The sequence below is a fragment of the Mixophyes fleayi genome, chromosome 7 (genome assembly GCF_038048845.1).
Source record: "Mixophyes fleayi isolate aMixFle1 chromosome 7, aMixFle1.hap1, whole genome shotgun sequence".
NCBI classification, from domain to species: Eukaryota; Metazoa; Chordata; class Amphibia; order Anura; family Limnodynastidae; genus Mixophyes; species Mixophyes fleayi.
Window position 1 is genome coordinate 18,025,762 of NC_134408.1, and position 27,889 is coordinate 18,053,650.

Sequence of the window (27,889 nt, forward strand, 5' to 3'; positions counted from 1 at the left end):
AGCAACTTCAAAATTCACCATTTTAACAGCGCGTTTATTTAGAAACTGCAGTTCCTATAGTACTTGTAGTATAAATGTTTTATTTTATTATATGACCTTTTTGGTTATAATGTTTGTAAATTGCAGTCCTATGGCACACTGTGTTGTAGGCGTATTTCATTTGTGTATTGTCCATTGTCAACTGTATACGTTGACAATGGACAAGATTTTTTTTCTAAGTAAAAGACGCTTTTTCTTTGCGTACACAAAGAGGCACAGTAAGCACGTCGGTGCTTGGTGTAATTAGGCCCAGAGGTTCCCGTTTCGAAATCAGTGGCAGAAGTATGACCTCAATAAGAGATGACGGGAGGAACTTGCTCCATGTTTCAATGAACTTGAGCTGATGCGCTTGCTGTCTAATGCGAAATACTAGGGAGTATATACTAATGCACTCGCAGTGAGGAACTCGCTGTGTGTACTAATGCCGGTATGAATCCAGAAATGGTCTGCCATGCATATTAAATAATTAATCATGTTTGAATGGATGATCAGGCTGGTAAAAAACAAAATACTTGTAGAGTGGGCATATGGATTGCACACCAGCAGACTTTTGCATACAGATTCAGGCACACACACTGCTGATATAGATATTACAGGTCACTAAGGTAATGCACAGAGTGAATGCAAATGTACATTATAAGCCTAACAGTAGTTTATCCGTAAACAAGATTTGCAGAAAATCTAAAAGAGGGACAATTTTGAACAAAAAGAGGGATAGGTAGATTTGGGGGTATATTTACTAATCGGCGGGTTTGAAAAAGTGGAGATGTTGCCTATAGCAACCAATCATATTCTAGCTATCATTTATTTAGTGCATTCTACAAAATGAAAGCTAGAATCTGATTGGTTGCTATAGGCAACATCCCCACTTTTTCAAACCCGCAGTTTAGTAAATCTAGCCCCTGATTTCAAAATAGGGACTCTGCAGAAAAGAGGGAGTCATGCAATGGTGCATGTTTAATAGATGTGTTACAGATTGCCAGTATTCTCTATATTTATGCATACTGCTCTGCATACAACAGACACACAAATTGCGCTGTGTTGTCCTTTCCCGGACTGCTGTCCATCCATCCGTCCGTCCCCGGTGCCTGTCTTCATATCCTTCCCTGATTGTGCAGCTCTTCACCTGTAATACAATCAGCGGCTGCCGCTCAGTCACTCCCATGTGTCTTATTCATCCTTTTATGATGGATCCTAATCTAATTCCATAGCAACAACACAGATCCTGCCGTTCCGTGCCTGCAAAATATACGTTTGTTTGCAGAAGCACAGTGCTAGATACTTCTACCTCTGATTCAATATTATACACTAACCCTATGCGATGCCTGTTATTTGTCCCAAAAAAAAAGCTTATCTTTGTTGTTATTCGATAATTGAAAGAGGATCAATCTCCTACATACTATAGAGGGATGCGTTAATAAAAGCTGGTGTGGATGTAAGCTCTGAATCATTGTGCCTTAGACCATAGCAACCCAATGCTGTCATTTTTCTACTACAGTTTAGAAAACAAAGCAAACATCTGATTGGCTGCTATGGAGTACAGCACCTTTTTCTTTTATGTACTAAATTTAACCGTTAGTTTAATTTTTACCTCAGCGAGGTCCGTTCTGCAAAAATATTGAACAAATGTGATACTTTATTTAAATGTTCTTTTTATTACCACCTCTAAAAAAATTTTTTAAAAAAAGTCATAAAGGTACAAATAATTTTTGGGGACGAGATATGAAACATGATAATACATAATACATAATTCAGTATTAACCTGGTATTCCCTCCCACATCTTTAGGACAGGGTCAGAAATCTGAAATTGCTGTCATTTAAGTTGCTGTGACATCACACGCCCTGCCCATGTGTAATAAATCCACCAATCCACACAGTGCATTTCTGAAAAGCAAGTTTGCAAAACTGTCAGTGATTCTGTGTCTGCTCTGTTAAAGGAGCACATCCCTCCTAACATGGCAGCGTTGAGTGAAAGGTTTATATTTCTTTAAGTATAAGCACTCCAGTTGTTTCAGTGATACGTATCTTTCCTAGCTATTAATGTCAAATCGGTGCTTTATTTGTTCTTTAATTAATTTATTTGTGAAATGAGGGCTTAATTAAGCTCAAATGATTTTAAAAGCTAAGAATGGATCATTAAACTGTACTTAGCACTCTGGGGTTAATAGTTTAACTAAAGGGAGTACGCCCATCTGATGTCATATGGGAGGACCAGGCATATTACATAAGTTAGATGGGCGGTCTCTTGGCTTCTGGACGTTACCCGCCCTCCCTGGTTAGATGACATTAGGGCCTGCTGGTGGATTTAGGCTGTTTCTATAGTGATGGAGCCAGTTCTGGTACGGCTGGTGGTGTTGGTGGTGGTCAAGGATGCTGAAGTTGCCGTAAAACGCAGCGCAGTCTACGGCCAGTGGTTAGGGCACACATTGCGGTAGCGGGCACCCTTAACTTGCCTCTCTTCGATGGAGTTGGCTATAGTCTCGGTCCAGGTACCGCCCATGCGGGACGGTTTGTGGTTGCATTCCGTTAGCCCAGAAGGGTTGCGGGTGCTGTAGTGCCCGGGGCGAAGGTGGATAGGTGCACCCGGGGTGTGTGTGGTTGTCCCCCCATCTGCGGGAGTCCCATGGTTAATACTGGGCACCCTGGTTTGCCTGGCGGATTTCGAACTGACTGCTTTTTTCTCCACCATACCGTCAAAGATAACTCCGTTAATTTTGCCACACTATGGTGTTGTGTCAATTATTCAAGAATGGTTAAGAGGTTAAAGGAAGTAAAGATATCAGCCGTTAAGCATTTTAAGGGACATGGCATTATTTGAACTGGTATAAAGAGATTGATTTATCAAGAAAGCCCACAGCGGACGTCACAAAACTTGATTGCGACAAAGGATATTTCAGGCAGTGTCCGGAACTCCTTTGTGTGCCAGGAACGGCATGGTTGGTGGTAATATGGGGGAGCGGAGTACATGCTGTGAAAATGATAAGATATGCTATATTGTACTTCAAAAACACAGCTGCCTCATGCCAATGTGATTTCTTTACCTGAGGTAAACGTACGTGATGTAATAGAACTATAGCACATTTTGTTTTGCCTAGAATTTAGAGGTTACACAACTTCCCTGACTTCCCCCGTTATTGCCCTATCTTGAATTTTTTTGTCTTCAAATAAATGCTTAGGATTTAAATCTGGCCCTTTTTGCTTTGGTGAAATCATTTTTAACCTGACCACCCTCTTCTCTGCTCTCCGCTCTGTCTGCATAGAGTGGATGTCTCCTTCCTACAGATTTCTGGCACTGTGAGTAGGGCTGGGAGGTTGTAGAACATAATATTTTAGTTGTTGCAGTAAAACGGTGAATTGCGAATTCCTGGCACGGGGGTTGGTGGTGGGGGGGGGGGGGGGGGGGGTCCTGCTCAGATTTATTTTTAAAGCTTCGCTGTGGTGAAGAATATTTCTAATTCCCAGTTTCATTGGCTGCAACGATCAGTGGCAAAATTACTCAGCCATGCGGTGGGAATGAACATACAGACAGGAGGAAGATGGGTCTTTATTCTGATAATGGAAATCTGGCCAGGGAATTTGAACAATACGCTGTCTGTGGATTAGGCTGAAGAATACTGAACAAACAGCATGCAGGCAGAAAGAAGCCTCTGTAGGAACTCCGGGTTACTTCTGAAATTGAGGTATATGTATGTGTGCTGCTGTCTGCTGGGATCAAAATGGAGGTCTCACTATTTTTGGGTGAAATTTGGGGTCTTTTGCATTTTACACAGCTCTGCTCCTGTTACCGAGAACAGCAAATCACTTCCGTGAGGTGAATAATCTGGGCATAATGTGCCCTCAGCCACACGTGAAGGTGGCATGTGTTGACAAGGCCTCTACGTGGAATAAACGCCGATGTCTTGATATTAGCACTGGCTGATGACACTTAATATATAGATAGGTCTATTCGCTTGGGCGCACTTTGTTCTGTATAGCAATGACTTTAAAAAATGAAATCAAACATAAAATATTCTTAATTTTTTAGCGTTGCCAATGTGCAACCTTTTTTGCACTAGTTTTGTATATTTTTTTAATTGTGTTCAGTGAGCCCAAATCTGCACCAGCAGTCGTTTCATATATAGCGGACAGAATAGTAATATTCACCATCCGTTGCAGACCTACAAGATTCATTTTCACTGTGCATCCTATTAACCTGATTCAACTGCTTCATCCATATTTAAGCACAGTATAGTACGCTTATAGGTAGAATTGATTTCTACTTATGTTTTCACTGGAAACATATCTTGTTTGATTTTTTTTTTTTCCCTGTAGACAACCTTATTTCTCTGCATGTTTTATACCTGCCAACAGTCCCGATTTCCACCGCACAGGCCTGATATCTGAATTCCAAAAAGGCCATATAATCGTCTTAAATGGGCACCGGTTAATGGTGTGGTCTGTATTGCCTCAGTTTTGCAATAGGGAATGTTGGTATGCTCCTTTGCCTTTTTTTAACATATACTCTGCCCATGGAAGACTAGAGTTCATCCGCTACAACACACGGTGACGGCGGCCATTTTTGTCAACTGAACCAATGTGTGTGTGAATGCAGCCTATCAGTTCACTAGGAACCAGTGACATCACTGAGTCATGAGGCACAAAGTACCACTACCGAGCTTAAGTTTTCTTCAGTATGTATGTGTGTGTGTGTGTATGTATGTATATATATATATATATATATATATATATATATATATATATATTATAAAAAAAATATTTTATTTTTTATAACACATTATACTATGGGGACATCATGCAGCAGGAAATTCCTTAACTAATACAGTATTATATGCAATATATTTCAGGGCAGTGCATTGCCAGTGGAAATTAATACCATGCTCCTCCATCATCGAGCACAGGGGAATGTCATATTGAATGAATGTTGAATTGGCGGAGGGAAGCTTCACACACCGTAACCTGCACCTTGCAGTCCTGCTGAATGGCAGGTCGGGCATGGCAGCGAATCCCCGGGAATATTCCATTCAAACCCAGCAATGTCATTTGATCAGGCTGCTCGTTCCCCTGGCAGTGAGTGGGTTGTGTGTAAAATTATTACGGACTCCCTCTCTGCTCGGAATCCAAGAGGAACCTGATATAAATAGTGTGGGAAATGAGCAGGGAGGCAGCCTATGAATTATTTATTACTTTATGGGCTGGAAGCTCAATGGGCAACGTGCAGCCAAACCTGGGCTATTTATAACCCTCCAGGCCCAATTCTGTGACCTGGAACTCAGGAAATTTGGAACACAGAAAATTATATTTAGATCCTATGCAGCCGCTTTCTAAATATTTGCTGCCTTCGCAGGGGCTTCGGAAACCCTTAACTAAATTTTATTGGTGCGTGTGTGTGTGTGTGTATATATATATATATATATATATATATATATATATATATATATATATATATATTATTATTATTATTATTATTATATATATTTTTGATCTCAACAGTAAGAACACGTTGTCATTTATCATACTTAAAGGCAGGGTCTTGTGATTTCATCTGTAATGTAGCTGCCATTTTGTCATGAAAGATAAATACATTAATTAGGGTTTGTAGCATCTTAATGGAGAACCAAGGGAGTTGATTGTGTAATTGTGTGATCGTCTTTAGAGCTTTTTTGTTTTAATCTCTCAGGTCTTTATTCATGTGCTTTGGGGAATATTAAACCTCACATGTCTGTTTTGTGCCCGTACCTGTGAAAACGATTTAAAGTGCACCTGTTATAATGATTCAATAAAATAGTATTCCCCATAGTTAAAGATAAAAAAATACCCGGGTATTATACTTTTTATTCTTAATCTGTCTCGCCACATTTTGACGTTTCCAGTCTCATTCTTGTGGCAGGAGACGCGGTCACCTGGATAATTAAGCACTTTAAATTCTACGCGTTGTCTACACTGCGCGGAAGCAGCCATTTTGTGGGCTGAACTAATATTCAAGAGAATACAACCACTGATGACATTATGGGGTAAATGTATCAAGCCGCGGGTTTCCGGCGGTTTTGAAAAGTGGAGATGTTGCCTATAGCAACCAATCAGATTCTAGCTGTCATTTTGTGGGATGTACTGAATAAATGATAACCAGTATCTGATTGGTTAACATTATGAAGCGAAAAAAAAATAATGCAGCGACCCAGACCAAGGTAGCCCAATATTGGACCGGCCCGGGAGAGGCCCCGCCAGCCTGTGAATCTATATATAAAAGCCTTGTAGGGAGAGTAGGCAACTATGATCAAAAATTTTATTTTTATTATGTTGAACCCGGCAAGACTTTCAAATAAAAAGAAAAAAAATTTCAGGTCGGGTGGCCTGATAGACCATTTAATATCACCAGCTATATAATAAATAATCGTGGACACATATGAACTCCTTACATATCAATCCTATATTCTTTTCTTATTACCCCTTTTGATCCCTTCTTACAGATTCCTCTTAGACCTCGTTATCTCTCCTGACAGTCTGTTCCCCGCTTATGGATGTCTAAAACTGCGTGTTCTATACTCTCCGTTGCTTGTTTTCCACATTAACTGCTTCTACTCCCTGTTATTCCCCTGACCCGTCTGTTCCCTCTACCTTACCTCTCGTTACACCCGCTTCTCCAGCTTGGCTCTTCTGGTGTCTCTGCCACCATTTTTAGTGTAAGCTCTCCTGTCCTGTCAGCCAATCAGACAGGAATCTCTCGGGGTCACATGGGTGGTCCATTGTCTCTGCGGAGTCGACCCGCTCCCCCACCTTGGCTTCCAATGCCCCCTTTGGTGTGAACCATTTGCCACCATCCTCATATGGTGTACGTGCCTGTTGCCCGGAACTCTTACAAGGCCGGACAGCGATAACTGGAGGCAGTCAGTGTCGCGTTTGCACCGACCTGCACCCCCACACTGGCTGTATGGGGACATGGGCACCGCACAAGGTCGAAACAATACATGCCTTGCTTAATAAGGATTCATTTCATTTTAATTAAATTAATTTTGCTTATTTACTGAATTTCACGTTTCAAAATACTTCATATCTTCCTGTAGAGATTGTGGAAAACGAGTACAAGCCGGTTGACACATTATATAATAACATCATCATTGGCTATTTATATAGCGCCACTAACTCCGCAGCGCTGTACAGAGAACTCACTCACACCAGTCCCTGCCCCATTGGAGCTCACAATCCAAATTCCCTAACACACACACACACAAAGACGGGTTCATTATGATAGCAGCCAATTAACCTACTAGTATGTTTTTGGAGTGTGGGAGGAAACCGGAGCACCCGGAGGAAACCCACACAAACATGGGGAGAACATACAAACTGCACACAGATAAGGCCATGGTCGTGAACTCCTGACCCCAGTGCTGTGTGGCAGAAGTGCTAACCACTGAGCCACCATGCCGCCCACCAGTGCTAACACCAGTATATATTTTTGCCACGGGCTCCCCCACAAATCTTAATCCGTCCCTGAAGCAAACCTTGTAGTATTTAAGTTTTTACAAGTGCTTGAAGTGATTTTTGTATGTACCGGTGACGTATGTTCACTACATGCATGTCTAGAGCACAGCATGCTTTATGGTGCACATAGGTTCATATTTGAGGTGACTTCTGATATGTATAATGATTTACAGTTGAGGATGCACTGTTCCTTGCAATACACAAGTGATGACATCACAGTTCGCCAATTATATGATTATAATTTATTGTTTCTACATATATTATTTGTAGGGTTTATACATATATTAACAGCATTTGTGTATAATACATTGTCATTTGTTTTTGTTTTGGTTTGGTCCGAAAAACCGAATTGTCAGTTGTGCAGAGTGTGCTATGTGGATATGTCAGATCCGAAACATATAATATATGTGTAGATGGAGTCTGTGTTTTGTGGGTGCAGAGCGATGCAGCCGATCAGCAGTAATGTACAGAGCACATCTGCAGTGTGTGTCTTTGGAAGAGAGCTGTGTGTTCTCGAGCACAGCTTGCATGAGACGAGTGACTGCCCGTCCTAGACAACTGATCAGCCATTAGTCTGTCTGGACCACACGTGAACAGCCCTGTAACACTGATTTCATGTGTTCTGCTATAGAAAGGCATTCCTCTGGCCTTGTTGTGTTGGGATCACACCGTACAGTTAACTGGTAGATCTTGTGAGAATAAATTTTGCAGGATAACAATGAACTTCATAGTGTCATTAGAGACTCCAGTCGGTGGTCACACTGCTCTGCTGTAGGAGTCAGTGGAATGTCTATGTGTTACTCTGTTCCTTGGAAATTACATAGAATAAACTATTACAAGTAATATATGATACCAAGCGGTGTACTCTCCTGGTGTACTGTCTCATAGTAATGTCAGTGTGTATACCAAGCGGTGTCCTCTCCTGGTGTACAGTCTCATAGTATTGTCAGTGTGTATACCAAGTGGTGTCCTCCCCTGGTGTACAGTCTCATAGTATTGTCAGTGTGTATACCAAGCGGTGTACTCTCCTGGTGTACAGTCTCATAGTATTGTCAGTGTGTATACCAAGCGGTGTCCTCTCCTGGTGTACAGTCTCATAGTATTGTCAGTGTGTATACCAAGCGGTGTCCTCTCCTGGTGTACAGTCTCATAGTATTGTCAGTGTGTATACCGAGCGGTGTCCTCTCCTGGTGTACAGTCTCATAGTAATGTCAGTGTGTATACCAAGCGGTGTCCTCTCCTGGTGTACAGTCCTCAGTATTGTCAGTGTGTATACCGAGCGGTGTCCTATCCTGGTGTACAGTCCTCAGTATTGTCAGTGTGTATACCAAGCGGTGTCCTCTCCTGGTGTACAGTCCTCAGTATTGTCAGTGTGTATACCAAGCGGTGTCCTCTCCTGGTGTACAGTCTCATAATATTGTCAGTGTGTATACCAAGCGGTGTACTCTCCTTGTGTACAGTGTCATAGTATTGTCAGTGTGTATACCGAGCGGTGTCCTCTCCGGGTGTACAGTCTCATAGTAATGTCAGTGTGTATACCAAGCGGTGTACTCTCCTGGTGTACAGTCCTCAGTATTGTCGGTGTGTATACCAAGCGGTGTCCTCTCCTGGTGTACAGTCCTCAGTATTGTCAGTGTGTATACCAAGCGGTGTCCTCTCCGGGTGTACAGTCTTCAGTATTGTCAGTATGTATACCAAGCGGTGTCCTCTCCTGGTGTACAGTCCTCAGTATTGTCAGTGTGTATACCAAGCGGTGTCCTCTCCGGGTGTACAGTACTGTCTGTATGTTGATAAGCAATGTATTGTGGGCATTGGAATAGAGCATTGCTGGTTATAGCATCAGACCTCTACACAGCGTGAGACTCGTCCATTACAGCTTCCAGCCCGTCCGCCCCCTGCTCCCAGTCTTCTGATATGTCATTATGTTACTCATAATTACAACCATTCATTTTTCATCTGTAAGTAGCTGCTAAGTGCCAGTGAAGCAGACCTGCTCTCTCCATCCTCAGGGGGATCCTGGCCATAAAATCTACATGCCAGGAGCGGCCCCACATCCCACTGCCAGCCTGTTTCTCTGATCCGCTGGTGCCCCCTGTGAGGTATATAAAGCACAGTGCAAGCTGCGAGGTATAGGAGGGCGGAGTGGAAATATTTATAAAAATCTATACAACAGGCTTAATAACCCCTTCATGGCAGCTCTAGATACGAACAAGATGGTACCTAAAAGGGCACTTAATGGACAATTTCTGAGTTTTGGTGTTGCTCTTATCGACAGACACCGAAGGCAGCCATTTTGTCAGCTGAACCAATATTACTGAGAATGCCGCCCTTCAATTACGTACCACTGAGGCGCTTTCTGTAGAGATTGCGAAGCTCTGTGGACACGTTATTTTTCTAGAGAAATCGGAGCAAAACGAACAAGACACGGTTGACATAACTGTCATGTCTGTTCCGTCACAATATCTTCTACAGCTTAGGCCAAGTTCCCCCATTACCGAGACAACGCAACCTTATACCTGTTGGAACACTGACAGAGACCAGAAACAAAATTCATGAGAGTTCCGCCAATCCATTCACTAGGAAGTACTGACCTTACTGAGGCATAATATTGTTTGAGGCCAAAACATGGCTGACTCCTGTGTGTAGGTGTCAGGTAGACATTAAGAAACCCAAGCAAATATTTAAAAAAAAACAAAAAAACAGGAATGTCTGTTAAGACAACGAAAGTTGCACCTTTCTAATATGCAAAAGTCAATAATTAAATATCTGCACAACCCCCTCCACTTTTTCTTTAAAGTTAGATGCAATATTTGCAAATTAACAAATTTAAAGTTGCCTGAAGGTAGAAATCCTCATTTCTGAAGGTTGTATTTCTGTTTCCCATTGCTTACATTGTGCAATATTATACTTGTACATAGAAGACTATGGGAAAGACGTAGGCCCTGCCACGTATACCCATTGTACAATTATTTATAAGTAAACATACATCTCCCAGCATTGCAGCCTTTATGGTGGTGGAGCAGCTGTCTTGCCGTGTTACATTTTTTCATGTTGAGTTGCAGAGCCTGCGTTACTTCCCACCCAGTGACCTCTGGGAAAAGCCTCTCTGTGCCGAGCTGTTTGGCCAGACTCCATGCTTACAAAGTGCAAGGTCTGGAACACAGAAAGCAGGAGGGAGACCAAGAAAAAGCAAAAAAAGAAATCGTGCTCTGTCTGTATATCACTTTACAGCGTAGGTGTCACCTATACGCTTTTGGAGGAACTAGGGGTATCACTGAGGCACGAGGCACAGTTGGCAGGCTGTATTTCCATTTGGCTAGAATGACACTTGCATTGGGGTCAGGTCACGGCTATCCGCAAACAGTGAGGAGGAGACTGAGAACAATTGTAAGTCTGTAAGTAATAATTTGTGAAAAAATGTCTAGTATACCTCCACTGATCAGCTACTGAAAACCCCCTCCATGGGATGCATGAAACTGCCATGTCAAGCTTGATTAATGACATAAATGGTAACCGAAGAATTCAGATAATCCTTTCATATGTTTCCTGATGTGCAGCTCAGCGAGACAGGACTGCGGAGGTAGTGTGTGGAGCGAACTCTGAAGAAATGTTCTTTTTTTTTATTGTTTCAAAAAGTATATTCTATATTTTATTTATAGCACATGCCCTTTTAGGCAGAGCTGAACACCCCTGGAGTGTATTGTACTTGGCCTCTCGTCAGTCCAGCCCTGGTGCGTTGATCTCTCCGATCTCCGAGTTCTTTCTGCTGCACACAATGAAGAACTCTGTACAATAAACAATTAGAAGAGATTGAAGAAGGCGGCCTGGTCTGACCCCAATTCTTGATACAAGAACAGCAAATCCAATATCTTCACCATAGTCTCCTTCTACGGAACGGGATCCTTGGGAGTAGTTGACGGCAATAATTTTGGAAGATTTCGACACCGGGCTCTCCTTAACCTCTCTCTTCCTCTTGGACGTGCCTGCAGAAGGCCCAGCGATGGGGCTGCAGCGGCTTTGGGGAGGGTTACTGCTTATTCCACTTGGCTTTGAGTTTTATCAGGGCCACCTATGGCTGTGGAATAGGTACAAGCCCACCTTTTTAACCTTTTGGGCACAGTCTCTGTAGACGTGATCTGTGGCTCCACGGAGGTTGCAGGTCATCTTCTTCGGGCAATCCACATGTCTTGTGACCCACTCCTTCTTGCAGATGCCTTGCAAGTGATCTTGCCCCATCATATTTCCCGCAAGTCTGTGACTGGTTGGCGTACTGTAGAAGTGGTGCTGAGCTTCCCAGGGAGAAGCCCTCTGGTTGGTTTAGGAAGCCATCAACTGAGTTCCCGTTTTTCCGCAATTTTTCCACAATCTGCAATGATAGACCATTTATCGGTCTAAATACCGTTTCTGTCCAGGATCTGGGAGGGTCCGTCATCACTGTACAGGAGAGCCTCAGGAAAATAACTTTGTCTCTGCTATGGGTATGATGGTTTCACGTTAAAACAGTCACCCATCCTGCCCACAAGACGAGAGAAAGAGAATTAAAGTCTTGCAGGAATATATATATATTTAGGTGGTGGAAAGCGACTATTATTGTATGGTTAGGGTATTGTTCCGAGATAGGTTGAGCATGGGGGGTATATCCCAGAGGTTCTTGAAATGAATGCCCCTCTCGTCACTGCAGCACATTGACTTTGGCCAAACTCCCCACATTTCTTCAGACTAGTGATGAGCTTCCGGATTCTTGGAATCTTCTGTATCCACCATTCTTTTCTCTGGGTCCTCTATAGTTTAAAGCTTGTGTTGCTTTTATATAAATCTTAAAGGGACCATCTGTTTCCATAAGATAAAAAAAGGACCCTAGGGAAAGGCAATTCTGAGACTGTCTGGGACTGAAACCTCCTGACAAGGGACTGGTAACATCTTGTTGGCCAGCGTACATAAGCAATCATCGTGGATGGAAGCCCAGACACATGACGTCTTGTATCCAGTGTTCATTGTACGCCGTGCAGTCTATAAATGGAACCGCTTAAAGTGGTCTCAGAAAATCCAGATTGCCGGGCTGCCTGGGTAATGTCCAGCCGTATAGAACCCTGCCATGTGTGTTATCAGCCATGGTGAGTGGAAAAAGGAACAATAAAATGTTCGAAGACCAGGGATAAATCAAATCTATTGAATGTAGACAAGGTGCGAGGTACATTTTCTGATAACTGTGTTTTAGAAACAGATGAGAGAGTGTGATGTCTGTGTATTAGGAGGCAGTGAAGGGTCAGTGTATTGGAGGAGGTAAGAGTTCTGTGTCCTTACGTCTGTGTATTAGGAGGAGGTAAGTTATTCGAGATCTATATATTACAGTGAGGTGAGTCATATGCTCTTACATTTGTGTATTGTAACAGGAGTGGGAGCTGTGGTGTATGTTTATTGGAAGGAGGTAAGTGATCTGTGTTCTGAAATCTATCTGTCTTAGAAGAAGGTGCAATTTTGTTTTTCTTTGTGTCTCTAATGTAGAAGAGGAGCTGGATCTGTGGTGTGATGTTTGTATATTATGAGGAGCTTAAGGTGTTTGTGTACTGAGATCAGTGTATTTGTAAGCAGTGATAGGTCTGTGTTTAAGAAGTCGGTCAGAGACCTGTGTATTAGAAGTCCATCAGAGGTCTGTGTATTGGGGGGAGGTAAGAGGTCTGTGTATTGGGGGGGGGGGAAGAGGTCTGTGTATTGGAGGGGAGGGGAGAGGTCTGTGTATTGGAGGGGAGGGGAGAGGTCTGTGTATTGGAGGGGAGGGGAGAGGTCTGTGTACTGGGGGGGGGGAGGTGAGAGGTCTGTGTATTGAGAGGGAGGCGAGAGGTCTGTGTATTGGGGGGAGGCGAGAGGTCTGTGTGTTGTGGGGGAGGCGAGAGGTCTGTGTATTGGGGGGATGCGAGAGGTCTGTGTATTGGGGGGGCAAGAGGTCTGTGTATTGGGGGGGATGCGAGAGGTCTGTGTATTGGGGGGGATGCGAGCGGTCTGTATTGGGGGGGAGGCGAGCGGTCTGTATTGGGGGGGAGGCGAGGGGTCTGTGTATTGGGGGAGGTGATACGTTTGTGTATTGGTGGGGAGGCGAGAGGTCTGTATATTGGGGGGAGGCGAGAGGTCTGTATATTGGGGGGAGGCGAGACGTCTGTGTATTCGGGGGGAGGCGAGAGGTCTGTGTATTGGGGGGGAGGCGAGAGGTCTGTGTATTGGGGGGGAGGCGAGAGGTCTGTGTATTGGGGGGGAGGCGAAAGGTCTGTGTATTGTGGGGGAGGCAAGAGGTCTGTATATTGGGAGGAGGTAAGGAGGCTGTATTGGGAGCAGGTGAGGTGAGAGATCTGCATTGGGAGGAGGTGAGGGGTCTGTGTATTGGGGGGAGGCGAGAGGTCTGTGTATTGGGGGGAGGTGAGAGGTCTGTGTATTGGGGGGAGGTGAGAGGTCTGTGTATTGGGGGAAGGCGAGAGGTCTGTGTATTGGGGGGAGGTGATACGTTTGTGTATGGGTGGGGAGGCGAGACGTCTGTGTATTCGGGGGGGGGGGAGACGTCTGTGTATTCGGGGGGAGGCGAGAGGTCTGTGTATTGGGGGGGAGGCGAAAGGTCTGTGTATTGTGGGGGAGGCAAGAGGTCTGTATATTGGGAGGAGGTAAGGAGGCTGTATTGGGAGCAGGTGAGGTGAGAGATCTGCATTGGGAGGAGGTGAGAGGCTGTGTATTGGGGGGAGGCGAGAGGTCTGTGTATTGGGGGGGAGATGAGAGGTCTGTGTATTGGGGGAAGGCGAGAGGTCTGTGCATTGGGGGGGATGCGAGAGGTCTGTGTACTGGGGGGGATGCGAGAGGTCTGTGTACTGGGGGGGAGGCGAGACGTCTGTGTATTCGGGGGGGAGGCGAGACGTCTGTATTCGGGGGGAGGCGAGACGTCTGTGTATTCGGGGGAGAGGCGAGAGGTCTGTGTATTGGGGGGGGGAGGCGAAAGGTCTGTGTATTGTGGGGGAGACAAGAGGTCTGTATATTGGGAGGAGGTAAGGAGGCTGTATTGGGAGCAGGTGAGGTGAGAGATCTGCATTGGGAGGAGGTGAGGGGTCTGTGTAGTGGAGGGGAGGCGAGACGTCTGTGTATTCGGGGGGGGGAGGCGAGACGTCTGTGTATTCGGGGGGGAGGCGAGATGTCTGTGTATTCGGGGGGTAGGCGAGAGGTCTGTGTATTGGGGGGGGGAGGCGAAAGGTCTGTGTATTGTGTATACAGAGGTCTGTATATTGGGAGGAGGTAAGGAGGCTGTATTGGGAGCAGGTGAGGTGAGAGATCTGCATTGGGAGGAGGTGAGGGGTCTGTGTATTGGGGGGAGGCGAGAGGTCTGTGTATTGGGGGGAGGTGAGAGGTCTGTGTATTGGGGGGAGGTGAGAGGTCTGTGTATTGGGGGAAGGCGAGAGGTCTGTGTATTGGGGGGAGGTGATACGTTTGTGTATGGGTGGGGAGGCGAGACGTCTGTGTATTCGGGGGGGGGGCGAGACGTCTGTGTATTCGGGGGGAGGCGAGAGGTCTGTGTATTGGGGGGGAGGCGAAAGGTCTGTGTATTGTGGGGGAGGCAAGAGGTCTGTATATTGGGAGGACGTAAGGAGGCTGTATTGGGAGCAGGTGAGGTGAGAGATCTGCATTGGGAGGAGGTGAGAGGCTGTGTATTGGGGGGAGGCGAGAGGTCTGTGTATTGGGGGGGAGGTGAGAGGTCTGTGTATTGGGGGAAGGCGAGAGGTCTGTGCATTGGGGGGGATGCGAGAGGTCTGTGTACTGGGGGGGATGCGAGAGGTCTGTGTACTGGGGGGGAGGCGAGACGTCTGTGTATTCGGGGGGGAGGCGAGACGTCTGTATTCGGGGGGAGGCGAGACGTCTGTGTATTCGGGGGAGAGGCGAGAGGTCTGTGTATTGGGGGGGGGAGGCGAAAGGTCTGTGTATTGTGGGGGAGACAAGAGGTCTGTATATTGGGAGGAGGTAAGGAGGCTGTATTGGGAGCAGGTGAGGTGAGAGATCTGCATTGGGAGGAGGTGAGGGGTCTGTGTAGTGGAGGGAAGGCGAGACGTCTGTGTATTCGGGGGGGGGGGGGCGAGACGTCTGTGTATTCGGGGGGAGGCGAGATGTCTGTGTATTCGGGGGGTAGGCGAGAGGTCTGTGTATTGGGGGGGGAGGCGAAAGGTCTGTGTATTGTGTATACAGAGGTCTGTATATTGGGAGGAGGTAAGGAGGCTGTATTGGGAGCAGGTGAGGTGAGAGATCTGCATTGGGAGGAGGTGAGGGGTCTGTGTATTGGGGGGAGGCGAGAGGTCTGTGTATTGGGGGGAGGCGAGAGGTCTGTGTATTGGGGGGGGAGGTGAGAGGTCTGTGTATTGGGGGGAGGGGAGAGGTCTGTGTATTGGGTCAGGAGGTATGTGGATGGCGTATTGGGGGAGGAGGTGAGAGGTCTGTGTATTGGGGGAGGGGAGAGGTCTGTGTATTGGGTCAGGAGGTATGTGGATGGCGTATTGGGGGGAGGAGGTGAGAGGTCTGTGTATTGGGGGGAGGGGAGAGGTCTGTGTATTGGGTCAGGAGGTATGTGGATGGCATATTGGGGGGAGGAGGTGAGAGGTCTGTGTATTGGGGGGAGGAGGTGAGAGGTCTGTGTATTGGGGGGAGGGGAGAGGTCTGTGTATTGGGTCAGGAGGTATGTGGATGGCGTATTGGGGGGAGGAGGTGAGAGGTCTGTGTATTGGGGGGAGGGGAGAGGTCTGTGTATTGGGTCAGGAGGTATGTGGATGGCGTATTGGGGGGATGAGGTGAGAGGTCTGTGTATTGGGACTCCCAGTAAACTTGCCTATAAAAAAATGAAGTTAAACCACTAGGATACATACATAAAATGATAAATTTAACAAGAAAACCAATAAAACTAACTTCCTGTGTTATTTCCTTTGTTCTTTCCGTCTGCAATTAAGCTGAGTGAGAGCTGCGCGCACTGTCCATCGTTTTATGGTTCGTACGAACCGACTTTTGGGGCCCTTCTCCGCCCCGCTCCATCCTCTTTAATAAACCGCGCTGAAGCCCCCTCCTCTACCCCATGCTCTGACAATAGTCCTGGAAGCCCCGGGATTTTGCCTACAAATTCAAGTTAAGACATTATAATAATTTACAATTACCGGTATTTCCTAATTTCTGCAAACTTCCCAATTAGGGTCAGATTCCCTGAAATCTCTGGGGGTGGGGGGGGGGGGCTGTGAATGGGAACACTGTTGAATGCAGCTGAAAGGATTAAAAAATAATGTGTTTTAAGCAGGGCCATAATCACATGCAGTCCTGTACGGTATGTGGTGCAGGGGTCATGTGTAGCTATGATCCCCCTCAGACTTTGTAACAGGCACAGAGCGTCACCCTGTACCAGCGGGTAACCCCGGGGCACAGCTCTCTGTGGGAGTCACAGACCCCCGGGGCAGAGGATGCTACACGGGTAATAGTGTGTCAGCTCCACTCTGTGCAGACATTTCACCACAACAGACGGCAATTGCTGTGTCGTGGTCCTCTCTCCCCCCCCTCTTCCTCCCCCTCCTCCCGCCTTTTTCCAAAACGCACAGATGTTTACACGAAACACAATGACTAGAAACAGATCAGGACCCATTGCCAGCAACGAACCGATCCTTCGCCGCAGTTATACCTCACTGCTGGTGGCAGATCCGTCTCCCTAGACTCACAGAACCCCGGGAGTTACTCCTAATAATTGGGAAATAATGGGTTAACCAATAAAATGAGTAGGATGCTGATATAATTTCCTTATGCGTAGTAGTATGTATATTACACAGTACTAACCCTTTCTCCTACTCTTCATTGCAATGTGTGTATATATATATATATATATATATATATATATATATATATATATATATATATATATATATATATATATATATAATGTGTGTGTGTATATATATATATATTTTATATATTTATATACATCTATATTTATATACATTTTTATATATATATGGGAAGCACAAAGACCATTTTTATGTGTTAAATTCTGCAGTAATATAATTTCTTTAGTATAACTTCTGACAGTGTATCTATCTTATTTTTATTTAGTTGTTTTTGTGTGTGTCTTGTGTATACAATAGGTAATTTTCTGCCTGATTCCGCTAACGAAACCCCACACGGTGACGGTGAGAAGGCTGCTGCCGGGTCCTGACAGAAAGTGCTTTTTCTCTGTGGCGTAGATGGATTTTTATAGAGCTTGGATATTAATTGATCGCCTCTGACTCCCAGCGTCTACTCCTCCCTTCCTCTCTAAAACATAAAAAAAAAAAAAAAAAAACACTAACACTGCCAAATGTAGACTTCCCAGACCTCTCCGCCACATTATATGTGGAAAATAAAAGGCATCCTGTACATGATTTTATTTTTATTTGTTTTGGTGCTTAGTGCTGTCTAGGAACCTCATGTTGGAAAAAACGTTTTTAAGGTTGACTGCTGCCCGCTGGCAGAAAAGGGGTTAAGCACACCCCCCTGTAATATTTTTTACCTTGTGTTATTGGGAATATTGCGGTAGGAATCGCTCGTACTTCTCATTTGTATTCAGCGACTGGCTCCACCAAAGCACCTTCTGTGCAGCTTCAAACATAGATCATGTAATGATACTGCTGATCTTCCTCTGCACAAATCACTGGGAGGGAGCCAGCTGAGTGAATGGGGGGAGAGGAGGGAGAATGGGCAGCACTAGAGGAGTACTAGGTAACCTCAGATAATGAGGGGCACAGGTGCGGATGTGATGAGCCCGTCGGGAGTCTCACAGGGGGGCGACGTGTACAGCCACTGGGCCTGATAGGTGATTAGGTATCCCCATCTCAAAGCCATGTTTAGGCATGGGTAACCCATGGTCTAGTCCAGCTGCCAGAACATGATGGGATTTGTAGTTCCGCAAACAGCTGGGAGAGCATTGCTTATTCACACTCTTATGCCCAGTACCACTGAAGGCCGCTGTTATTACACAGATGGACACCTGTGGCTAGGTTAGTGTGGTTCATTGTCATCATCGTTTTTTTATATAGCAAATGCTGTATCGCTTGACGTATAGCATTATTTTTACACGCTAAAAATAAGTATTGTTGTGCAAAACTGCGGTTCTAAAATTTCTCTGTAAATGATTTGTCCCTGGCGGTGCCAGTTTTTCCATATAGAGCAAATGCGCACAGTGCTACTTCTCTTATACTGTGTATGCCTGTCCATCTCGGTGTCCGTTCTAATGTCTGTTATGCACAGTACCACTTCTCTTATTCTGTGTATGGATACCCATCTCAGTGTCCGTTCTAATGTCTGTTATGCACAGTACCACTTCTCTTATTCTGTGTATGGATATCCATCTCAGTGTCTGCTATAATTACTGGTATGTGGGCACAAGCACAGTATCACTTCTCTTTCTGTGTGCTGATTTTATTTTTCGGCGTTTGATTTTGTTCGGAGTGTATGTGTTAACGCATTCCACTTCTGCACAGTCCCACTGTATTGTATATATACGATTCTCAGTATCGTTTTTTTGTTGTTAATTTTGATTTAAAAAAAACAAACTAGTAGTGTTACTTTGCCGTATGATCATACAGTGTCGTTGGCTGGAATGTTTCATGTCCATCATGTGTGACGATCATAAATGTACCTCCTCAGCAGGGAAAGTGTCCTATTACTGACATGGTAGAATTGTCAACATGATGCATGACTCAGACTGGTTTAGAAGCTGTGCGTGCAGTCACTACAGACATATGGTGACTGACTGTTCCAAGTTCCTTTACTGGAGCCTATCCGCGCGGTCCAATAATACAGACGGCATCCCACCTTGTATGACAGTAATGAGAGACTGCCACGTGGGGTCAGAAAGTTCATATAAGGTTTGAGAAATGTGACGAACCTAGATGGGTGGATGCTGGATACAGACAGATAAACAGTATTTTCAGCACTTATTTTTAAGGTGCATGTAATTCTGTTCAGAGCATCTTGTTGTATTTAGTGTTCGTAGTTGTAATCATGTTACCATGGTGGTATTAGAACAACAGTTTTTGCATTTATTACTATCCTATACAGATTGGGTGCAGCAGGATTTGGTACCACGGAGAGCTACACGCTGTGGGTGCTTAAGGTTAAGGGGGGACACAGAAAGAGTGGTAGAGGGGCAAACAAAGTGTGAATCTGGGGGTAGTATATTGTGGAGAAACTGGTTTTCCTTTTGTCATGTTTTAGTTCTGATCTTATTTTATTGAGACATTAAAGTGTTTATTGTGGAAATATAAGAATTTGAAAAGTTCATGAGTACAGAAAATCCTCACTTCTATACATGCAAAATACCATCACTACTAACTGCCCAAACAAGGGGCCTGATTCATTAAGGATCTTTAATGAAGAGGTATTTTATTTCAGTCTCCTGGACAAAACCATGTTACAATGCAAGGGGTGCTAACATGGTTTTGTCCAGGAGACTGAAATAAGATACCTCTTCATTTAAGATCCTTAATGAATCAGGCCCAAACATTTAAAACTAGTGAGATATTATTTTCTCTAAAGTAACGCAGAAACTTACATTATCAACATTCTTTCCCAACTAAATTGAATTATTTTATCATTTCTCTAGTTCTTAATTTATCAAACTTGCATTCAGCCTTTAACCCCCTCCACTCCACCTTATAGCAAATTAATCCTACGACATTAATTCTGTTGTACAATACAGACCGAATATAAGTCCGTACTTCACACAAAGACATTTGTCATGTACGCAAGGTGGAGGCAGCAGTTTTATGGGTTGAACTAATAATTAACGGACGAATGATATCCCTGAGGCATGAGGCACATAGTACCTCATGCTTCACTGCTGTTACTAATGAATTGATAGGTTGCATATTGATTCAGCCCACAAAATGACTATTGTGAGTAAATGACGGGTATACTTTAAAGAGACGTAAATCCCTTTAAAGCCAGCAGGTCACGTGACGTGATCTGTAGAGAACAGAAATTACTCCAACAACAAGATAAATGTACTGTATCTATATCTATGTATATGATATTACAAAGCCAGTTAAATCTAGTACATAAAATAGTGTCTGTATCCTTGTAGGGTTTGTGGGACTAGCATTGGAGCAGGTGACAACCTTGTATCTGAATTTCTCCTGTTTTTTTTCTACAGATAACAAGACCAAGTCATGCAGTCTTTTCGGGAAAGGTGTGGTTTCCACGGCAACCAACAGAACTACCAACCATCTCCGCAGGATTCCTCACGCCTGGAGAATTATAGGCATCAAAGTCACCCAGGTCTCAACTGCGTGCGTCAGAGACAGGTTACCAAAGGATACTATGCCCAGGCGTCCTACCAAGCCTACGAGAACAACACTGGCGAGAAATACCCCCGGGGTGACAAGCACATGAACGTCCAACAGCTTCAAGGCAGAGTCTCTTTTGCCAGTTTCCCCGAGGGCAATGTCTACCCCGCACAGTATTCCGAGGAAGAGGGGCTGCAAAATTGGGGGCAAACTCAGGCTCTGAGTGGTGCGAAATATGAGGAGAATATAATAAAGAAGACATCTGGAGAAGGCAGGGCATACCAAGATCCAGCTGGACAGATACCCTTCCGCTCTCATACCCTACACCACCCACAGCAGACAAATCTTCCCTACACTAAGCTTCCCCGGCAGAAGGTCCAGAATGACGTCCCGTCTTCTCCTCTCTCCTTTTCCCAATCTTCCCATTTCAACCAGAACTTCCCCACTTCAACGTATTCCTCCGTGCCAGGGAGCAGCCCCGTATCTCACTCCTTTAAGAGCTGCACAGCCCCTTCTAACCCTCCTCATGAACGCGCCATGGCTACTGCTGGCCAACGTGTGCAGTCCATCCATGGCTACCAGTCATCTAGAATGGGTTCTTATGAGCAAACACAACGCCATCACACGCAGGAAACTTTGCACTACCAGAACCTGGCCAAGTACCACGGCCAACACTATAGCCAACAAGGCCAAGCGTATTGCCAGCCTGAGGCTGCCAGCAGGACTCCAGAACAGTATTATCAAACATTCAGTCCCAGTGCCAGCCATTCTCCTGCCCGGTCAGTGGGCAGATCCCCATCTTATAGTTCTACGCCTTCTCCTCTGATGCCAAACCTTGAGAACTTTCAGTATAACCAGCAACAGCATAATACTAATACATTCCCTATAGGTATTTCTGATCACAATCACTACATGCCTCTCTTGAACCCATCACCCACAGGGACTTCCAGCCCAGAGTCGCAGACTAAAAGCCTGCAGAATGACAAAATCCCTGAGACCTTGCTGTCTGACCTAAGTCTACAAAGCCTTACAGCCCTCACCTCTCAAGTGGAGAACATCTCCAATACCGTCCAGCAGCTGCTTCTGTCCAAATCTGGCATCCCTCAGAAGAAGGGAATTAAGACTTCTCCCAGGACCCCAGAGCAGATGAAGGGACAGCATTGTAGTTCAGAGGGCAGCACTTATTCGTCTGAACAAATGGGAACACCACTTTCAGAAACTCTGGGGACCCCGCAGTCTGTACATGCGGAAATTCAAGATACAGACTACCTTAGCGGCTCAGAAGACCAGCTAGAGAGAAATTACTTGTACTGTGGTTCAGGACAAAGCCCAGGGAGGGCCAACAGCACTAAAATGAAACCAGAATCCATATCCACATGTTCTGTAACCTCACCTGACAACCTGTCTACAAAGTCTGATGATTCATTTCAAAGCATCCACGCCAACCTTCCGCTAGAGACTTTTGCCAAGTTGGTGAGTAGTGAGAGGCAGTGTCCTCACTTACTGGTTAATGCCCTGTCCCAAGAGGAATTGTCTACAGAAATCATTGTCCTGCAAGATGCGATTGATAATGAAAAAGCTTGGGCTAATTCCCCGGAATTAGATAATAATTCCCCCAAATCACCATTCAGCCTAGAAAACCATACTTGTGTAGAATCCGTGGTAAAAAGTGCATGGTCAGACCAGGGCAGTGCACAATTGTTTCCAGACGCTTTGAAGAAAGCTGCTCCAGAAAAATCTCCTTTGAGGAACCACAACGAGTTCTGTGATGAATATTATGACAAAAAGGAATTTCCGTCGGTACCGACGAAGGTCGCAGACGCAACAGAGACTGTAGTTGGTTTGAATACAGAAAAAAACATTGAGGTTGCCACATCTAGTGCAAGCTATACCAGTTACTCCAATACGGTGGCAAACACAACTTGTTCAAAGACCTCTGATCCTTTCGACTGGCCAGATAAGAACATGACCGAATCTTGCCTCAGGTGGAAAGAAATCGAGATGACTTTTCACTCATCTGATATCCAGAAAGGTTTGTTTCAAAGCAAAGAGAATAAAGTTGACAGTCAACTTGACGTTCCTGATGTGGAGACGCCTCTGGAGAATGACTCTGGGGAAGAGTTCAACAAAGAGGGTACAGAAGAAATGCCCTACACAGAAGATAGTAAAGTAGACAATGAAAAGTGGTTGGAAGATACCAGGGATTGTTACACTGAAGATGATTTTCACGATATCCCTGATCTCCCATCCCAAAAAGAATCCAATCTAGAACCAGAAGATTATTCGTCTTTGTGCGACTTCTCAGAAAGAAAATCGTTCATATATGATGAATCCCTTCCAAAACCGACAAGGGATTCTGAACCCTTATCTTCCATCAATACACCAGAGTCCGTGGAAAATCCAAGTACTGAAGAGAAGAATGATTCAGTGGAATCTTCACAACTATCTGGTAATTCTATAATGTTGCTCGGTCCCACTGTTGAGACAGAGTCCAAAGTAAAAAGCTGGTTCGAATCCACAATACCACATATTAAATTGGGTGACGCAAAAGAAAAGTGTGAAAATAGCATCGAATTCAGTTCATTGGATACTTCCACTCTTCTGGAAGTAGAAGAAACAGACCTCAAAGTTATGAATAATCAACTGCCTATTAAAACTGAAGAAGCATTTGAGACGAAACCCGTGCGTGGTCGAAGGAATCAGTGCAGACCAACAGAATCTGTTGAGTCTAACGTTCTATATCAGAACCCACTAGAGTCCAATGACCAAGCTGGAACTGAAGTTGAGAGGATCCAGACAGAAAGTGTGAATGCAATAATGCTAGTTGACAAGACTACTCTGACCGAGGCATTGCCAGCAAGGATGTGCACACGTTCCTCCACCGCAAGGGTGGAGCCTCACGGATGTTGCACAGGTGTAGATATTAAAGCGCCACATCCGGAAAAGCTGACTAAAAGAGGAACATTTGGAGAAAAAGAGAGAGCCCCTTCTAAAACTGGAAGGAGAGCTGGAAAGAATGTTGTGAAAATATTGCCAGCATCCAATGACCAGAATATGTTCCTGTTGCAAAATAAACCCCCAACAATCCTCGCCACTGGTCAGAAATCTAAAGAAAATACCATCAGCATCCTGAAGGACGAGCAATCCATGATTCTAAGGTCTAGAAGTAAAAAACAAGAGCTTTTCCCTGCCAAAAGAAGAAGAGGAAAGAGGGGAATGAATTTTGTCCTGAAGAAACGTTCATCCTTAAAGAAAATTATAGCAAACAACTGTACTGTGGCGGACACGTTTCAGATAGTGCCGAAAGTCAGGAAAAGGATGAAGATCTCAAGCTCAGCTGTTGGAATAAATGTCAAAACCTCAGATCGGACCTTGCATTCGCTGAAACGAAAGTCAAGCTTCATTAGTCCGGTACCAGTCAAAAAGAGAAATTTGATCATACATAGCAAAAATGCAAAGGAGCCAAAGTCCGAACCTCCTTCCAATTTATTTAAAAAAATTAAGCCAATCAAAAAAGAGAAAGTGAAGCTAACAATCGCCACAAAGAAGAATTGTAAGGTCATCTTAAGTACTCCTTCAGTGCGAATGACCCCAGAGGTTTGCTTGAAGATGACTTCACGTTCATCCTTTCATGGGACCATGAAAACGAAAGTCTTGCCACCCAGAAAGGGCAGAGGTCTTAAACTGGAGGCAATCGTGCAAAAGATGACATCTCCGAATCAGAAGAAACAAGGTATTGCTATGGGAGGGACAACTAATGTTGTAGTGCCTAACAACAATAATTCAAATATTCTTACTCAATCAAGGGAGCTGAGAGACAGCAGCTTAATAATAGCAGACTCTGAGACCAAGATGTTGGGTCAAGACATTACACAAATTGAATCTCAAAAGCCCGAGCCTGATATTCACATTGCTCATTGTCGTGGGTCAAACAATAGGTCCTTTAAAGGAAAACCTTTCCAGAAAAAGAAAGTGACTTCAAATTCCCTGCACGGCCAGGTTGGCACGCACGTCGTGCCAAAGCCAGAAGGGAACTGTACAAGTACAAAGAGACTGAATGTAGTCCCCAAAAAGTCCAAGAGGGGTAGATCTAAAAGTTCCCAGAGCTCTTCCAAAACTGCAGTGAAGAAGCTCTTGGGGTCTTCTCCTTCTGTGCTACTTACCCCTAGAGATAAAGCTCTATCGGAAAATGCTCTGTTAGTCAAGAAATGTCGGTCCAATGAGTGCAAACATTTGGAACTGAAAGAGAGCTCCGGTCTTCCCAACACCTCGGAGGAGACCTTGTCACAAACCAGATCTAGGAAAAAAACAAAGTACCCTAATTTCAATAGCTACACCAAGAGACAGTGCAAGTGTTCTCCTCGAAACAAGTCCACCAGCCGAACTCCTGGAAGCAAACGAAGGGCAAAGAGGCACAACATCCCTCTTGTTACCCCCAAAGAGCCAGAAATTAAACTGAAATATGTTTCCTCTAAACCAGTGCGGGCTGAGAGTAGAGGTAGGAACTTCTCCCCGTATGTTCAGGTGGAGAAAAGAAACATCTTCACCACAACCTGCACCGTGATCAACACTGCCGGAGAAGAGACCCGATTTCTGAAGGATAGGAGTGCGGCGCACGCAATGTCTCAGTCCATCGCCTTCGACAACCAAGGCTCTTTACCCTTTTCCTCCAGGATGCAGCTGGGACCTCTGGTCTGCAAGTCGGTAAGCTCTGGCTGTCTTCTCTGCTGTTTGTGCCGTTGCCCGGCCAATTATAAAGACTTGGGTGATCTTTGTGGGCCTTACTACCCTATGGACTGTTTACCTAACAAGAAATCTAGGCCGAAAGATAAACTCCATGCAGAGGACACCTTGACGGAGAAACCCTCCAAGGCTGTGGTTTCTATCTGTGCAGTGGGCAGCGGGAGGACGTCTTGTATGGACAGTGGAGCCACTGACTTGGTCAAACACGGCGCTCTGCGCTCCAGTGCCCGCGGACTGCTCAGGAAGCTGCCCAGCTGTTACTGCTGTAATAAAAAGGCGGAGAGTACAGAGACTGAGAAACCCAGGAAGCATCAGTGCAACAAGACTTCTGAGGCTCACTCGCTGGAGCCAGAGACACAGGAGCACTGGGTCCACGAAGCCTGTGCCGTGTGGACCAGCGGAGTTTACCTGGTGGCTGGAAAACTGTACGGCGTACATGAAGCTATTCAGATGGCAGCCACGGGGGTGAGTGCGCATGTATTTCTTATACTAGCTGGCAATTCACTACAGCAGTAAAAGTAACGTGTATTATAAAGACATGTATTGCATTTAAATATTAAAATGAGAACTTACTGCACGTGGAAATTGCACACAGATTTCAGTACTGTTACAGGCTCATACAGCTTTCTCCTACCCCAGGGTTTTGACAGGTCTCGGAATGCCACTATGTATGCCAGGATTGTCATGTTACATAACATTCCACTAGTGTTTCTATTACCATCCTGTGCACCGCATGCATTAGAATAAATGCTGTTTTTACGTCATCGGGATATTACAAAAATAATTGATGTACATGAAACTGCGGAAAAGGAAACAAATATTCTCACTTTGTGGTTCGTTCCTTATTTCTGAGTCGTTAAACCTCTGGGAATGGCTTATGTCTGGGTGACGTCACTGGTTCCCAGTGAAAATGATTGGATGACTTTTTAAAAAAAAAAAAATTTGAAAAATAAAACTTTATTATTTTCAGTAAGTCAGTAAGGAAAACAGTAACTGTGCAATGCATACAATGACCAATACATACAGTGCAATGTATTCAGGGAACAATGAGAAACAGTGATAAAGACCATTCCGATAGGCTGCATTTTAATGAAGATTGGTTCATGCCACAAAATGGCGACCGTTCCACATTAAAAGACCACTAAATCAAAAACTGCAAGCTGGTTTATATATTGTGAGAGGTATTGAATTACCTGCCGTGCTAGTAATTACTTTGATGTTAATCTCTTCCTCCGTTTCGCCAGTATAATACACTGCTGAAGTCTCCAGGCCAATTATGGTTTTGAGAGTACCTGGGGGAGGGGGGGGGTAGACCACCCTCATGAAATCCAGTTTGCCACCCTCCTGCAACCCAATTCTCTTTCTTATGTAGTGGGCAGGGCTTCATGACACAATCACGTCCTCATCACCCTACCACCCGTCCTATGCGCAATAATGCATATCCCATATTCACAACTATAAGGCAGTTTATGTTTCTGGGGTAATGGTCTAAGATGTAGCTGAATTAGCCAATACATTATACAGCAAATACATTTGTAGCTGTTACATATCGTTCTTTCATGCAAAATCAAGTTGAGTGCTAAGAAATGTCCCTTAAACTGAAATAAAGCCAAAAAAAAAAAAGCCTGACTTAAAAGGATTTGTTTTATGTTTAATGTATGTTATAGAAATATCCAAAAATATCATCCGTAGACCACAACAGGTCAGTGTCCTAAAGGCATTGTACAGTTCTGAAGCATCTCACTATCCACCTGCTATTTTCAATCAGTCTACCGTACCCTAAATGCCGCCCCTTATCTGTCAGTGTTCAGGAGATGAACGTTTACCCAGGAAGGTTTGAAAGCTTTATTCTTTCACATATCAGCTGGGGGCGATGTGAACTGTATGAGCAACACCCAAGAAGCAAAAATAATTGTGTTGTTGGGTTCGTCAAGACAACAGTAGACACAATCCCCGCTCAGAGTACCTCCCTGTCCCTTTTATAATATTCTAAACATCTGTTATTGTCACAAAAGAACATTGTTGGCACGTAATGTGCTAGCAATCTCATAATAAAAGTAGACCTCCCTTTCTCCGATATGCGGCCCTTTGTTTCATTTCCTATAGAATATTAAAAATATTTAAAAAAAGCTTAATTTAGCCCGCGGCTTTGGCCTACGCATTCTGTGACATTAGTCATTGGCTAAATTACATACAGCCACCCCAATAATGGGTGTAGTCAGCGACTTAACAACGCCTGCAGCCAAGGTGACGTAGTTAATTTAGCTAGCGGTTTGGGCCTTCTAACATGGTATGCACGCACCTAGTGAATGGA

The 27,889-nt window shown here is 44.6% G+C and overlaps 1 protein-coding gene across 2 annotated transcripts in view; it reads left to right on the plus strand.

The window, feature by feature from the left end:
• RAI1 (retinoic acid induced 1) overlaps window positions 1-27,889 on the plus strand; it is a 113,987-nt gene that overhangs the window by 72,864 nt on the left and 13,234 nt on the right. For both annotated transcript variants that reach the window (XM_075179200.1, XM_075179201.1), the window contains exon 2: window positions 20,700-26,040. In XM_075179200.1, the coding sequence (XP_075035301.1) occupies window positions 20,716-26,040 (5,325 nt within the window). In that variant the 5' untranslated portion in view covers window positions 20,700-20,715. The remainder of the gene's footprint in view (window positions 1-20,699; window positions 26,041-27,889) is intronic.